Here is a 16,269-nt window from a genome sequence, read left to right as displayed (position 1 = left end):
CTTGACTTGATGGGCGAAACTCCTCAACATCCTCAACATCCTCCTCGAGGGAATGGTTCCTCTGCTTAAGGTAAAGCAGGTGAAAAAAAACACTAAATCAAAGCAAAAATGAAAAGCCAAATGAACATGGCTTTACTTTCACTTTTGTGGGTCCAGTCTTCTATCACAGCTGTGTTGCTAACAAACGAACGAAGACGAAGAGGAAGACTTATTTAGTCTTTAATCCAAGACACTGGTAATCCAACAAGGGTAATCCAACACATAGGGTATCATAAACGCAGACACTGACATTGACAAGACCAGACAATAAGGATAACAAGGATAATTAACTACACACACCTGAAAAAATTACATGATTAACTCAATGAGGGGGAACAGTGCAAGAGGAAAACAAAGTCCAAATTACATTGTGACCACTACTTATATGAACTACAGTATATTATATAATACTATTATAGAAACTGTGCTGTTGTGTAAAAGTAGCACTGAACACTTTACTAGACTTAATCTGCGTCTGGTAGGTTAGCCCTCAATGCACCTACATATGAAACAAATGTTGACATGCATCAAAAAAAGAACATTTTCCATGTACCACACTGATCTCAGAATGACTAAGCAGCCTATATTGATGTAATAACCCCATCCATGTGTAATATCCAGACGAAAGGCTTCACCACTCATTAGTATTCTGTAAAAGTGATGCTCTCCCACCACACAAAGTAATAGAACCAATAAGAGGCTAATCAGGTGTGTCGGAGCTATTGATCACTTTATCAAATCCCTGCATGAGCTGTACACAAACACACACACACACGCACACACACACACACTATATACACAGTGTTTACAGCCTGTTCCAGATGCAAGCCTATATGCTTTCTTACCACGTTGATGCCTCCTGAGTTCTCATGACTGCACATCCCCTCTAGTGGAGCCATGCCAATGGTGGTGCCCTTGAAAATCACACCACTCCAGGGAAAACAATATATACTTTCAGTTATGATATCAATAAAATGTATGAGCCATTATTTATCTCTTTAAAGTGATAGTTCATCCAAATTGAAATTTCTTTCATCATATACTCACCCTTATGTAATTCCAAACCTGTATGACTTTCTTTGTACTGCAGAACACAAAATAAGATATTCTGAAGAACCAAACAGTTTTGGTGACCACTTGCTTACATTTTTATCTTTATATGTGTTTTTTTCATATAGGTTTGGAATGGCTAGAGGGTGAGTAAATGATGAAATAATTTAAGTTTTTAGGTGAAATATCCCTTTAAATATGTATAATCTTCAAAAATAGGAAAAAAACCTGACTAATTATATTTTTTTAAACTTAATACAACATTATTAAAAATATGTTTAACACTGTTTCGTTTGACTGTATACTATCTGTATAGAGCTAAAATTACAATAAAAGGCTACTCTGACAGTCTTGGTTTGTACATGGATACAGTTGGTGTGTTTTGTGACTAACGTGAGTAGCTGGGCATTGTCATGTTTCTTGCGGGATTTGAGTTTCTGTCTCCACTGAAGGAAGGACCAAAGAGTCGAATTCGGCTCCTCATTGATGATGCACTGATCATGTTCAGTCCAAACCTCTAGACCAATCAGAGGTACGCGGATGTTCAAGTCTCTGTAGAACTGATCAGACCAAAACAAACAATTAGGAATATGGCAAAAGGATTTAATTTGTTAAATATAATTATAATACAGACATCTAGGAATTTCGCATTCAGAGAACAAATATGCAGTCTAAATAGTCAACAAAACCTTTGAACCAAAGAAATGCACCCAGGCTTGACATACCTTATCTACATAATTAGCAATTTCCATTATCCTCATTTTAGTTTCGTAAAGGTCCTTGTTTTGCTTTCTGAACTGTAGAGACATGAAGAAATGCCAAGAGGCAAATTGATAAAGACAAATACACAAATGCATAGACTCTGCTTGAGAAATTGCACGTTAAAGAGAAATTTGATTAACTAAATCCAGCCATAATGAATAATATAACCTCCTGTCTCTTTTGGCTTTTGGTGGACATTATACATATTCAATGTAAATGTATGAAAGAACCCAATCAGAAAACTCTGTAACACTGAAAGATTTTCTGCATGCCCCTCACGAAATGTATCCCTCATACCTGAGGACTAAAAAATACACTATTAAATTCACTGATAACTTTTTGATAGCTCCTCATACATGTAAGATATTGGCAATGGGATTGATAGAAAAGAGAGGGAGAGAGCTAAAAAGCCCATCTGAAGCTTTATATTTAAGAAGCTACTGCTCAGTGGCTACATTTGAATGAGAACATAACACTAGGCTTAAAGTATTTGTTCAAAAGCAAGGTTCATATAACTCAGACTTTATTTGAAGCTTTAAAACCTTAATTCTTGTGGTGAACTTTACTGTGTGGAAGTGTCTAATTAGTGCAAATGAGCATGACACAGGCATCAACAGCTTACCAGTGTGTTGTCAGCAACTATATAGAGTTCAATGTACTTTGTAGTACCCCAGGCATTTCGTCTAACCTAGGGGTGGGGATAAAAACAGAAACAAACAAACGACAAACAATATGATAATTGCTGGTGAGCAGGATTTATGGATTTGTTTCTTCTTGAATTTACTATAAAATAAATGTTTCTGCACAGAATGTATTTTTACAAACTGACAACAAAAGCTCGAAGACTGTATGAAACAATACTGTAGCAATGTTTTTACTTTTCGCTGCTTGCCATCACTAATGAGATCCACTAGTGAGTGACGCCTTGTGATACCATCACAGAGAGGCTCAAATTCACTTTCCAGAACATTCTCGTTCACCATTCCTGGCTTGTGGAATGATCTCCCACTCCAACTGGAATGCTAAATCCCTGACAACTTTCAAGCAACTTGACTTCTCTTTATTTATTCCTTCTCTTTATAGCTTGTACTTATTTGAACAAGGTCTAAAACTTAGTATAACAAGCACTTCCTGTATTTGTTTGCCTCTTTAAGAAGAATCGCTTTATGTATCCCCCAATTGTAAGTCGCTTTGGATAAAGTGTCTGCAAAATGACTAAATGTAAATGTACTGTACTTCAGGGTATGTTTGCATTTTAATTGATGGCTCCAATTTATTTGAAAAACTGCTTTGTCACAGTAATCACAAAAGTGACAGCTAGCACTTCACAGTAACCAAGCAGTAAATAAAATTTGAGGGAAACAGTAAACTAAGCAGAAGAACAGAATGTTCATATAAATGATCTTCCATGGAAACCAGTAGACAATAAAAGTGCAATTTGATAAATGTTCATAAGCAATAATAATGAAAGCTCTGCATTCCAAAATTAGTCTCGTCAGGAACTCGCTATAGGGATTTTTGGAAATTGAATGAATCTGTGATATTTAAAGACTCAATGGTATACAGAGACATACTGTACTACAGTATATGAACCTCAAAATTCAGAAACTTTGTAATCCAATTGTATCAGGAATACATCACTGATGAGCGAGCACATTAGTCCACACTGTTTATTAATTTATGGACCCTCTTATTCTAATTTGTAAACAGCAGGCCAGTTAGAAGTCTCTACTGCTCAGCTTTAATGAGAAAGCAAGTGCAAGCAGAACAATAGCAGTAGGAGGGCTCCCAACTCCTGCTAATGATCCTCAAGAGTTTTGTAATAAGCCCATATTATGCACTTCATCAGTCTGAACACTTAACCTGGGCTTAGGATGGCTTTATTTCTCTACTGTAATGAGCCAAAACACACTTTTCTTTCTGCAGCGCATTGTGGGGACAAATGAAATTACTGGTGCACTGAATGCATCACAACAGCTTTGCGTCAGACCTCAATGTTCTTTTCCATAAGTGGCATATCTACTCATTATAGATTGGAGGAAAATAAAACATGTTTGCTTTTGTGAGAGAGAAATTTCTTCTGACATCACACACAATCTACTCATGAGATCTGAAATAGAGACTTAGACACACTGAATAATGATGGTAATGACTGACTGTTATTTCCCAAATGACTATTATGCTTACAACCTAGTGAGAGCTGCTTTACAAAATAAAAAAATAAAAACAATCATTTGTGGAAAGGACTGATGAAATAGACTTTTTGCATGACTTTTATTTCAGTGAAATGTACTGTAAAAATCAACATTTATTACCAAGTCTCTTAATTTTGATGAGATTTTAAATGATGACATAGAAGACACCATAAATGAAAATGTAATTTTTTGACTGACCCTTTGATGCAAAGGTTTAAGACTAGTAAACCGGCTGATGTGTCCAGTCTGATGGCTGTGTCCACAGGTGCCAGTTTTGATCGACAGGTCTTCAGTGCGATAGAAAGTGTGGTGGAGAACCTCCTGGCCTCTGACTGGCTCCAAGTAGTATGTATCATTTGAGTTCAAGACGATCAAACCTCTGCAGAAGGAAAGGGGAGTAATGTTAGCTAGCTCAAATGATCTCTTGTTAAAGTTCTGTCAATTGCCAATCATTTACTCACCCTCCAGTGCTTTCAAACCTCTATGATTTTATTTCATTTTATTTTGGACCCCAAATAATATTAGACCCCATTGACTTTCATTGTATGGGCAAAAATCCCAGAAAGTCATAGTGGGTCGGAACAACATGAAGTTGAGTAAATGATGGAAGCATTTTTGGTGAACTATTCATGTAAGGGTGTTTTTTTTTTTGTTTTTTTTTTGAGGTTGCCCTTCCTAGTACTATGAAAGAATGTCAGTAAAAGAGATGTCCATATCTATGAGTTCATTTTCATTTAGAGTAGAATTTTAATGTTTCGTGATCCTTTTTTTAGCCTCAGTATAGTTAACGGCATTAAGTAGTTATGCATTAACTAATCGGGATCAAAAGTGCTGCTGAAATGCGGCTGGATTTGAGATCTCCCAGAACACACTCAAAATTTGACATCTGTAAAAACCTTTTCAAACAGTACATTTGGAAAATAAATAAAGAATAAAGTCCATGAGACTGCAGGGTGACCCATTAGACATTTCAGGTTTCAGACTGGTGTTCCCCCTTTGTGCCTATGATATGTCCTCAATTTGCATTTTTCCATATGATGTGGGTTCAGATGAAGACAGAGGAATAAAGATTCAAACAAAGTTTAATAGTACAATCCAAATATGTAAACGTGATTCATGACCGGACAAAGAATCCAGGTATGGGGTACAATTTAATAATGCAACCACAAATGAGACAATAAATCAAACACAACTGAACAGATCAAACTAATAATGACAGTGACCACAAAAACCAGGAAGTGCAGGAAATAGAGCTGAAGTTCTTTGCCCGAACCCGATGGGACCCGTCGGGACCCGACGGGTTCGGGCTTAATTTCTATCATCTTACGCGGGCTCGGGCCGGGCTCGGGCTTGCGCTCCGGTTTGCGAGGTAAACGCGCGGTCATGTGATGTGTTTCGATTAGCGCGAGAAAGATGCGAAAATGAATGCTGAGCAGGTGTAAAGGAGGCTTGCCTCTGGTGATTACGTTTTGGTTGCACCAGCAACTAAAGCAAACTCTGAGGTGTGGAAAAGTTTTGACCATGCTTATAATGAGAATAATGAGTGAATAATGACGCACCATCAGTGAGCGCAGGAATGCGCTGAAGCCATCTACAGTGGATTCAATCATTTTCCTCCACGAAAACATGTAGACCTAGCCTAATCTCTGTGAGTAAAGGTTTTTCAAATGATAACTAAATATTCATTGAGTCTTAAATGCATAATGTTGACAGAGTATTTACGCTAATGTTGGCATTATTATTTTATTAAATAAAGCAAATCCGGCGGAGCCTTTATCTTAATTTCGTTATTGCCAAATACCCATCTTAATTTAATTTTTTTTTTTTTTTTTAATGACTCGTTTTTATTGGTGCGTTGGTCTATTTATAGGTTAAATGAGCCTATGTCTAGAATACTGAGATGTTACGATGTCACAGAGGACTTATTTTATTTCTTTATTCCAACTTCCAAGTGGTCTAGTCTACGTTAGTTATGAGTAAATTATGTTAAAACATGAATAAATTACTCACTGTTGACAAAAGGCAAAAGAGCTGTGTGCGTGCGCACATTTGAATAATGTCGGGCTGTAAACGGGTTCGGGCTTTAAAAAAGCTGTCAATCAAAATGTACTTGTCGGGCTCGGGCCGAAACCTGTCGGGCTCGGGTCCTGTCGGGCCTAACTTTTAAGGCCCGATTACAGCTCTAGCAGGAAAACCAATAAAGGAAAAATGGGAACTGATGAATTACAAACTAAATGTCCATGAACTAAACTAACAGAATATAACTGTGACAGTAGGATGAATACTAGACTAATGACTGCTGAAAATTCAACTTGACTATCACAGGAATATTATTAACTATAAATATTAACAATAAAAATACAAAAACAATCAACTACATTACTGTCAATTTTTGAAATGGACTGATGCCTCTATTTACTACAGACTATGTCACACATCAACGCATGACCTCTGTTGAGCTGAGGGTAAACAAACACAAAAGTTGCCTTAAGGAAATGCAATATGAAAACATATAGTGCTAATTACGTTTGCTCTTGCAAAATCTTGCAGCAGCTGTTCAATGACTTCATCTGTCTTCATAAGAAATGCAAGACCTTTGGCAATATCTAGAGACAGACTCTCCACGGCTTTGCCCTTAAAAACACTGTTACTTTCATATAACTGGCTCATCAACTCAATATAAACTCTTTATGTCAAAAGAGTGACTGCTCTCATAGAGTATGTGCACTGAATGATCAGCAATGAAAGCAAACACACTTTAGGGAACGTTGATTCATCCCACAACTACCCTGACTGATGCTCTCTGATTTCACACAATTTTACTGTAAATGACAGCTTCATTTATCCTCTAGCCACATTTAACCAATTATGTGGCCAATAAATCTTTGGTATTTCAAACTTTATAACAGTAATAGTATCACAATTTATTGTATTATATTTATTCCTGTAATGGCAAAACTCAGTTTTCAGCAGCATTCAGTCTTCATACTACAATTCTAATTATTATAATTGTTGAAAACAAAAGTGCTGCTTCATTTTTTTTTTTTTTTTGTGGAAACAGTTTGTTTCATGATTCTTTGATGAATAGAAAGTTCAAATTAACACTCTTTATTTTGAAAGAGACATATTTTGGATAATTTTATATTAAAATAACATAAAAAATTTCTTCACCATGTCCTTTCCAAATATAAGTATTAATTTCCTTAGAAAAATAAATAATAAAATAAAATAAGATCTTACTGACCTCAGACTTTTAAAAAGTATATATATGAGGTGTACAAACTAATGGTTATATAATTTTAACAATGACTATAAATAACCATATGTATAATAAAGAATGTAAATTTAAAGAATATTAAACTTGTTATATTACCAGTAACATAAATGTGTGGTGAAATATAAATAATCCTTAATTTAACACCATGACAAAACTTTTGCACCTGGTTTGTAAAACTTGGAAAACATTCACTTGTGTATGTTTCAAAGATGGATGTTTAGTTTGTACTGTATCTCTATGGGCATTAGCTTTAAATCAGCAGGAACAGACAGGGGCAGATGAAGTTTCAAGGTTGTTTTTGGATATTGTTTGTAAGTAGAGCAAAGCTTTCAGGCCTAAATGATCGACTGAGCACAACACACTATTTACATTCTGGTAGGGCCACAGCATTAGTCATCACTGCTTAAATTCAATAACCTGGCCAAAATATTTCTCCTCTTCACAAATTAAGCTCACAGAATTGTGCTGCATATGCAAAATTAAAGTCGGCATACTTTTTGCAAGCACAAATGAAGAGTATATTCTAGATTTTCTTTCTCTCTATGGAGCATTTTGTACTTTCATATATCCATGTAAACCCAGAAACAAATACTTGCTCACAAAATCTTATTCACACAACTAACTGAAAAACAGTCATACAATGATACCCACAGGATGCTCATACAATCAAGCAGTGTACATCCTTATCATGCTAAACTGTGTGACATTTTAGACTTCCTAAGACATGTGACCGAATAAAATGAGCGTATTGTGTCTGAAGAGAATCCAATTACGCAAGACATGACATACCTCATTCCCAAACATGTGCTCAGAGCCACCCAAGAGTCAGCATGACCTTTGACCCTCCCGTGATAGAAGCAATGTTCCTGGAGATGAAAGGAGAGAAAGAGATTACTGGAGGCAGGGCAAAGAAAAACGAGATAAGAGGGAGCAGTTTGCTCAAGAGATAGGCTGTGGAGATAATGTTGTTCATAAAATGGACAAAATCAAGTTAATGGAACACCTATCTAATTACTGGTAAAAATACTACATCTGTAAATCACAATTAAATTTGTTACATTTTTGGCTTTCAGGTTTATTGGACTTAATTAGTCTTCCTCTTTTTGATTGTGGCCCCAAAAAACGTCTCTCAGGAGTTTACAGTTAACATCTGAAAAATAATCGCTCCATTTAACTCTTCTGAAACCATTCCAAACTACGTTTAAGTGATATTCCTTTAGCTATTCAAAAGGCTTATATGAACGGTCAGACCGTGAAATTAGTTCATTTATTTGAAGAGACAGGAAGCAATAGAAGGATGGTCAAGCACGACAGACACAAATCAACGCTTGACAATCCCTGCTTCCAAAATATATCTACTTCTCTACTATATAGTAAGTGAAAAACAGTAAGTGAAATTAGTAGTATGTGCAAATTCATAGAATTCATAAAATCGTAGGAGAAAAGTACCCAGATTACTGGTTACAGTACTAAGAGTGTGTGTGGGTGTTGTGATTGAAATCTGCAGCAGTACTTCCACTTCTTCCTGTCAGTGCTACCTCTTTGTCTCTATTGTAGTCAGTAGATCAAAATTGCACCCCATTTATTCACAGATCCATTCTACATGCCATCATTTCATACCACCATAGGAAATATTTTCATTTCCAATAACTGGAACTAAGACATTAAACTGATTTGCTATAATGTGAAGCCTGGATACTGACAGTTTAATCTTCCCACTGAAGGACTCATGAATATTAGATTTTCTTTCATACTTTTTTTTTTCATGAAGTTATAAATACAATGCTACTTAAACCTCTTTGAGTGTGTGTGTGTGTGTGTGTGTGTGTGTGGTGTTACTAAAGGGGGAAAATCACAACCTGATTGTAATGCACGGTTAGCCAGCTGGCTTAGGGATCAGTCCCTTCTGTCATATTTTTCTTTTCAGATGCTGGTTGTCAAAAGAAAGACAGAAAGAAGGAGAAATCCTCAGCGATTTTCCCTAGATTGAATTACCACGTCTATCACAACAGGGAGCGAGAGGGGTGCTGTGATCTCTGTGGTAACTAAAGCGAAGTGCTCATTCCCTATAAAAGCTCTTTGTGTGTTAGCACCCAATGGTGAGCTGTATGCCTATCCTGTGCTGCTCACTCAAGGGGGCAGCTGAAAGCTGTTAAAAGCGCTCAAAAATAATCAGGGGTGTGACTTCACTCCCATCAACCCTTGTCAAGTGATGGAAACGCAATTACAAAGATCAGAGCTTGTGCAGGGACTGTAAGTGGATTTGGGATCCTTCATAACAGTCCGGAAAGGCAGTTTACGGCTGAAGAAATTCACTTGTGGTTTTGTACCCTTCTCTGGCTGATCAATAAGTTGGATTTTGGGGATGCGTGGAGCAAAACAAGACTGTTTTGCACTGAACAGACAGCGTGAAAAATCTAGCAATTTTGTCTTATATTCCGAGTCACACTTTTTGAAATCGAGTCGCTCTTGTCCTTGATTGAACCCGGCACTTCACATCTCAACCACATTTAACGGAAGCACAACTTTCTGCAAGACTTAGCAATAAATTATCTGTGTAAAATCTGCCTTCTGCAGCTAAAATATATAGCGATGGAACCTCCAGAGTCTTCTTTGCCCATTAACTGAATGTTTTGCAGGAACTGAAATAAGGAAAGAATTATTCATGACAAAAATATCCCTACTGGCAGCTTTAGACTGTTTACTGTCTATATTGTATAAGGGTGTTTATTTGTGATTTGAGTGTTCAAGTACATTAATAGGCTTTCTCATATTCTCACATTTGAGAAAGACAGAGATAGCATAATATACTCTAAAAATTTCCAGTTATATATTATAGTATTTTATGTAGTAAAAATTATTGTATTACAATAAGTAGAATACAAATAAATATGAGTACGAAGAGAAACATTTAGTAAAATGCATTACAATAATGATATGTTGGAAATAGGACTGAGATTTGTTTTGTGAGATACATTCCTAAACAAATTATTTATAAATTAGGACTATCAATCTGTTATTTATTTTATTATTATTATTTTATTTTTTTCATTTAACTGCTCATGACACAGTACATGGTTCATTACATCATATACTCATTAAATAATTTAATGTCTTAGAATAGTGATAATTCTAAGACATCTAATTATTGCGGCAGTTGAAAACGAATGATGTTTTTTATATCTGCAACACTGAGCCCATTACTGGCTTACAGTCCACAGGAATATATTTTGAAATCATGTTTTTTTATTTTTATTTATTATTTGTTTTTTTATAATTAATCACACTAAACAAATAAGTTTAATTGACATACTAATCTAACATTTATGTTTTTAACATTCTGTTGTAAGAATATAAATCGAGCTTTACATGTCAAGCAAATAAAACACAATGAAACTGAAATATGAGAACTGAGAAAAGCAAAGAGGAACAAAGACACACAGAGACAGACAGACACACACACAGAGAGAGATGCCTTAGTCCTACTTACAGTGTGATTGTTGATTTGAGTGAAAGGGCGGCCATTCTCATAGTGAGTTTCAGTAAAGCCTTGACCCAGGAGCTCCCTAAGAGAGACAAAGTGGGAAAAAAACTAAGTGTCACTGTGATAACACCACACACACATACTCTTTTGGCAGAGGTTTATGCCATTTCACCAATACTTAGTCTTTTCAAGCAATGCTTTGCACATTAAGATACAGAGAAAAGATGCTTCTATACACGTTTCAGGGTTGACTACACAATCATAATGCACAGGATGAAAAATTGATATTTGTTTTGAGTTTGCTAAATATTATAATTACCTGTGTTTCAAATAAGTTGCATTTGCTGTAAGTGAGCATTAAAAAACAGTACTCTAAATGTAAAACTCCCAAATGCAATATTAATATAGGATGATACACTACCATTCAAAAGTTTAAATTCAGTAAGAGCTTTTCTAAATACTTTTATTCAAGCAAGGACGAAAGAAATTCATCAAAAGTGACAGTACATCTATGTTGTTACAATAGGTTTCTTTTTAAAATCAGTGTTGTTCTCTGTACTCATCAGAGAAACCTGAAAATGGTTTCAACAAAAACACGAAGCAGCACAAATGAAATGTAATTACATTTTTTTTGTTGAGCACCAAATCACCAAATTAGAATGATTTTTTGAAGATATTTAGACTGTCTGTACAGATTTCGAGTCTACATAAACTAATATGGTATTGATAAATAATATTAATCACAGACCCTCTGAATCAAAAAATAAGTTATGCTCCCATTCAGATGGCAGATGGCATTTTCCTGTAAAAGCCTCACACGATTCAAAGCACTTGCTCATGAGAGAAAATAAAAACATATGATCTCAACTAGCCATCAGTCCTGCTCTATTCCATCATTCCTTCAAGAAGTGAATCTTCATCACGCTGTCCTCTATCGGGAAATACCAGGCTGATAAGAGGCCAGGCTTTAGCTGGAGTGTTATTGTGTGGCTTTGGACAGGGCTGGTGGTCAGAGCCGTGATCTTTTCAGAGAGGGAGGCTATGATTAGAGCAAAGGGTGTGCAGGATGTGAGTACCGACTCTGTCATCTAGTCTATCCATCAGGACATGCACAAAGAACAACACACACACAAACACACATGCAGAGAGCCACTACAACATTTATAACCATAAAGTCACGTTGTTACATTTTGTGTGCCACTGGCTCTCTGATTATGGGGCATGACTGCAGTCCACAGCACATGCAGGATTTCCTTAACTAAACGATGAGATATGATACTTAAAGGTGAAGTGTGTTATTGAATAGCCACTGGAGTCACTGAAACAGAATTGCAAAAATAATGACTTTAAAGCATACATTCTATAACACATTCCCTGCCCGCAATAGGTCAGACTAAATGGATATCATAAAAAAATGAAGGATTTATTTGAGTACAGTTATGAATTTCCATGAGAGTATTTTTGTCAGACTTGCGACACAGGCCAAAGTTGTATGCTGTTTACACTTTTAGAAAAATAGATCACTTATAGCTGTCTCTGCATGTAAAAATACTCGCAGAATTTTAACATAATTAAAATTTGTTCCAATGAAGTTCCAATTTGTCAGTCAGATTGAATGAAATTTGTATATTAATGGAATTAAAGTTATAGATTGTTATACATTAGCTTGTTTATTTTGCTACAGTGCATGACCCATACTAACAGGAAACTATGGTCAAAAGCTGTAATTCCAGTCACACAGCTTTGCAATGCTGTTTGCAACTGTTTCGAAATATGGATTCGGGAAACACCAAATGTTGGTATTGAGAGAACTAAGAGTTGGCTAACTATGCTCTTGCGAAATGGCTATATTTTCCAAAACCCACATCACTGAGCCGTAAGTAGACAAGTCAAACAGCTCAAACTAAACAACATTTTAAAAGCACTACAGTGCAATGTATTTACATTTGAATGAGATAAATGCCATGTACAGCATACAGTAAATTATCGCTGAATAAACTAAGAAAGTCTCTACACACGGAAATTAAAAATACATTGCAACATTGGAACACAAATCACTTCACAGACTAAACAATTACGGTGTTACAGTTAAAAGCCTCTCTCATTCCCACTTTTAAATTATTGTTCTAATAGAAGTAAGTGATACTTTCACCTATCTAGTGGCTATAGTGAGAGCATAGAGACTAACCTTAAGAAACATCTGTGTGAAACATTCTTTGATCTCAATTCAATATCCCTTTGTGAATGATATTGCTTTTTGGGATGAAGCTCTAACAATGGCAATACCACCAAAACAGAAGAGGTGAGTCATTAGACCACAATTTTGCAAAGAGCTGCTGAGGAGCGAGGAATAGGTTAGGAAATGAAAAAAAGTCTCGAAACATGCAGCGAATCAGAGTGATGACCTTTTGCATCCGACAAGAATGAAATGATGGCACATTTTCAATCTAAAGCTGGCGTGGAGACTGCCGCTGAGACTGAGGAGATGGTTGTGTGTGTGTGCACGCGCATGTCCATAACATTTCAATAAGAGAACACAGCTTGCAGTTTGATTTGTGTATTATCACTGAGAGAGCACCATTATCTACGCATTCATGAATTATCTCCATGATTTTCACACTTTATGAGACCCCAATTCCCCAAACTCCAGCCATAATAACTACAAGGATTGAAAAGTGTTTCATAAATGCCACAAACCTTCACTGTGCTGATCTTCTCCTTCGGTCTAACACCCTGTACTTAGAATTACCACCATTAAAAAGGTAAGCACTTTTTACAGCATAGTGAGAAATGCACTCTTTTTTTTTGTATTACAATCAACAAACAAAACAAACCTACCTATTAGCAAACCTCACATCCACACATAAACACTAACCACTCGAGCAAATCACTACTCTGTGCTACACACTCATTACCTCTTCTGCGCTCAGCCACACTGACACAGTGGCAAACATCTGTGAGTTGTGGGGGAAAAAGACAGAGAAGTTAATGTGATCAACCAGGTTTGAGTCATTATTTTAATGCTGATCCTAACTAATAACCTGCAGGCTAAAACCCTCTGACATTTACAGTTCACTTTGCATGTCAATAGGTCAGTGTTTTTTGTGCAATTGTGTCCAAATAACTCTCATGGACAGATTTACTTTGATGTTTAAATCTCCAGAATGAAATTATGTTGTTCTTTTTAAACAGGTAACTTCTTGTTACACATTTCCTACATAAATCTTCAGTTAAGTTTGCTTACACAGTGCTTTACAATTAGTCAAAGTCATCTCAGGTCGTCATGACAACAAAATGCCCCTTGAAGCTGCACTTAGCATCCATATTTCAATTACAAACACATCTTGCGTGGTTGTAGAACCTAAAGTCACTGAATTCAATGATGAACGGCCTTTAACTGTCATTTTGCATTATTGACACACTGTTTTCCTAATGAATGTTGTTCAGTTGCTTTGACGCAGTGTATTTTGTTTAAAGCGCTATATAAGAGACTTGACTTGACTTAAAGTTGCCTTAATTCTTTAAGCAATTCAGACAATGTAACAACAAGCTTTCATTTTGTATATTCCTGATATTAAAGGGTTAGTTCACCCAAATAGCAAAATTATGTCATTAATAACTTACCCTAATTTTGTTGAAAACCTGTAAGACCTCCGTTTATCTTTGGAACACAGTTTAAGATATTTTAGATTTAGTCTAAAATAGAGAGCTCTCAGTCCCTCCATTGAAACTGTGTGAACGGTATACTGTCCATGTCCAGAAATGTAAGAAAAACATCATCAAAGTAAGTCCATGTGACTGTGTCAGAGGGTCAGTTTTTTGGTCTAAAACTATGACTTTATTCAGCATTGTCTTCTCTTCCGTCTGTTGTGAGAGAGAGTTAAAAACAAAGCAGTTTGTGATATCCGGTTCTTTTTGAACCAGTTCACCAAATCGAACTGAATCATTTTAAATGGTTTGCGTCTCCAATACACATTAATCCACAAATGACTTAAGCTGTTAACTATTTTAATGTGGCTGACACTCTCTCTGAGTTAAAACAAACCAATATCCCGGAGAAATTCATGTACTCAAACAATACACTGACTGAACTGCTGTGAAGAGAGAACTGAAGATGGACACAGAGCCGAGCCAGATAATGAACAGGCTGACTCGTTCTCGAGTCAAGAACTGTTTCTGTCAGACGCGTCCGATTCGTGAACCGAGGAGCTGATGATACTGCGCATGTGTGATTCAGCGTGAAGCAGACTGACACACAGAGCATCTGAACAGAGCTAATTCTTTTGGTGATTGATTCTGAACTGATTCATTGCTAGTTTGCCAATGACGCCATTACATCAAGCACAAAAGAACCAGTGAACCGTTTTCTTCAACCGGTTTATTGAATCAAACTGTCCAAAATAAGTACAGGTGATCCGAAAACCGATGCAAATGGTTCTTGACTCGTGAACGAGTCTATGTTTTGTTCATTATTTGGATCGGCTCGGTGTTCATCTTCAGTTCTCTCTTCACAGCAGTACAGTCAGTGTACAGTTTGACAAAATGAATTACTCTGGGATATTGGTTTGTTTTAAATCAGAGGGAGTGTCAGCCACATTAAAATAGTTAACAGCTTAAGTCATTTGTGGATTAATGCTTATTGGTACTCAAACCATTTAAAACGATTCAGTTCGATTTGGTGAAGTGGTTCAAAAAGATCCGGTTACATCGAATTATTCGTTCGCGAACCGGATATCGCAAACTGCTTTGTTTTGAACTCTCTCTCACAACAGACACAGAAAAGAAGACAATGCTGAATAAAGTGGTAGTTTTTCCTTTTTTTGGACCAAAATGTATTTTCGATTTAGTCCGAGAGCTCTCAGTCCCTCCATAAAAACTGTATGTACGGTATACTGTCCTTGTCCAGAAGGATAAGAAAAACATCATCAAAGTAGTCAATGTATTTCTCACAATGTGACTATTTTATTATTTAAATATTAAATACAAAAGGAATATATAAAAAGGATTCTAAAAATATAAAAAGTATTTTCTTTTACCGTTTGATTTGTACAGATTAATATAGACATCAACAGAAGTATTTGGGTAACTTATAAAGCTGTGAAATGGCCTCAGCAAATGGTGGCACATTTATTCTACTTGTTTAACCAAGGGAAAGAATAATTAAAAAAAAGGGAAATGTATTCATACTGAAGAACCACTTTTACTATTGGGCACAATAATAGAAAAAATATTAAATGTCTTTTAATTAATTTCACAAGGTCCCTGTTGCCACAAAACCACTGAACTGAAACATTTTTTTTTCCTCCATGGACTGAAAGCTAAATCATCCGCTAGTAGTTTTCAGCAGGTAAACTTGGGCAGTGGCAGTGGTCTGTGCAGTTCAATCAAGCGAGAGTTGAATGGCGATTCATTTCTGAGGTGGAGCCCCAGTAGGTAAAAGATAGAGGAGAGGACGGGAGCAT

At 36.2% G+C, this 16,269-nt stretch overlaps 1 protein-coding gene across 1 annotated transcript in view; it reads right to left on the bottom strand.

The window, feature by feature from the left end:
• The window catches only part of LOC113051594 (disintegrin and metalloproteinase domain-containing protein 33-like), a 94,166-nt gene that overhangs the window by 26,092 nt on the left and 51,805 nt on the right, over positions 1-16,269 (bottom strand). The window contains exons 4-10 of the mRNA XM_026215486.1: positions 10,814-10,889; positions 8,113-8,189; positions 4,245-4,425; positions 2,474-2,539; positions 1,815-1,886; positions 1,483-1,649; positions 885-969 (exon numbers count right to left, since the gene is read on the bottom strand). Of these exons, the coding sequence (XP_026071271.1) occupies positions 885-969; positions 1,483-1,649; positions 1,815-1,886; positions 2,474-2,539; positions 4,245-4,425; positions 8,113-8,189; positions 10,814-10,889 (724 nt within the window). The remainder of the gene's footprint in view (positions 1-884; positions 970-1,482; positions 1,650-1,814; positions 1,887-2,473; positions 2,540-4,244; positions 4,426-8,112; positions 8,190-10,813; positions 10,890-16,269) is intronic.

The sequence above is a fragment of the Carassius auratus genome, chromosome 32, assembly GCF_003368295.1.
Source record: "Carassius auratus strain Wakin chromosome 32, ASM336829v1, whole genome shotgun sequence".
NCBI lineage: Eukaryota > Metazoa > Chordata > Actinopteri > Cypriniformes > Cyprinidae > Carassius > Carassius auratus.
Note: the sequence above shows the minus strand (reverse complement) of the source record. Positions and strands in the feature narration are given on the sequence as shown.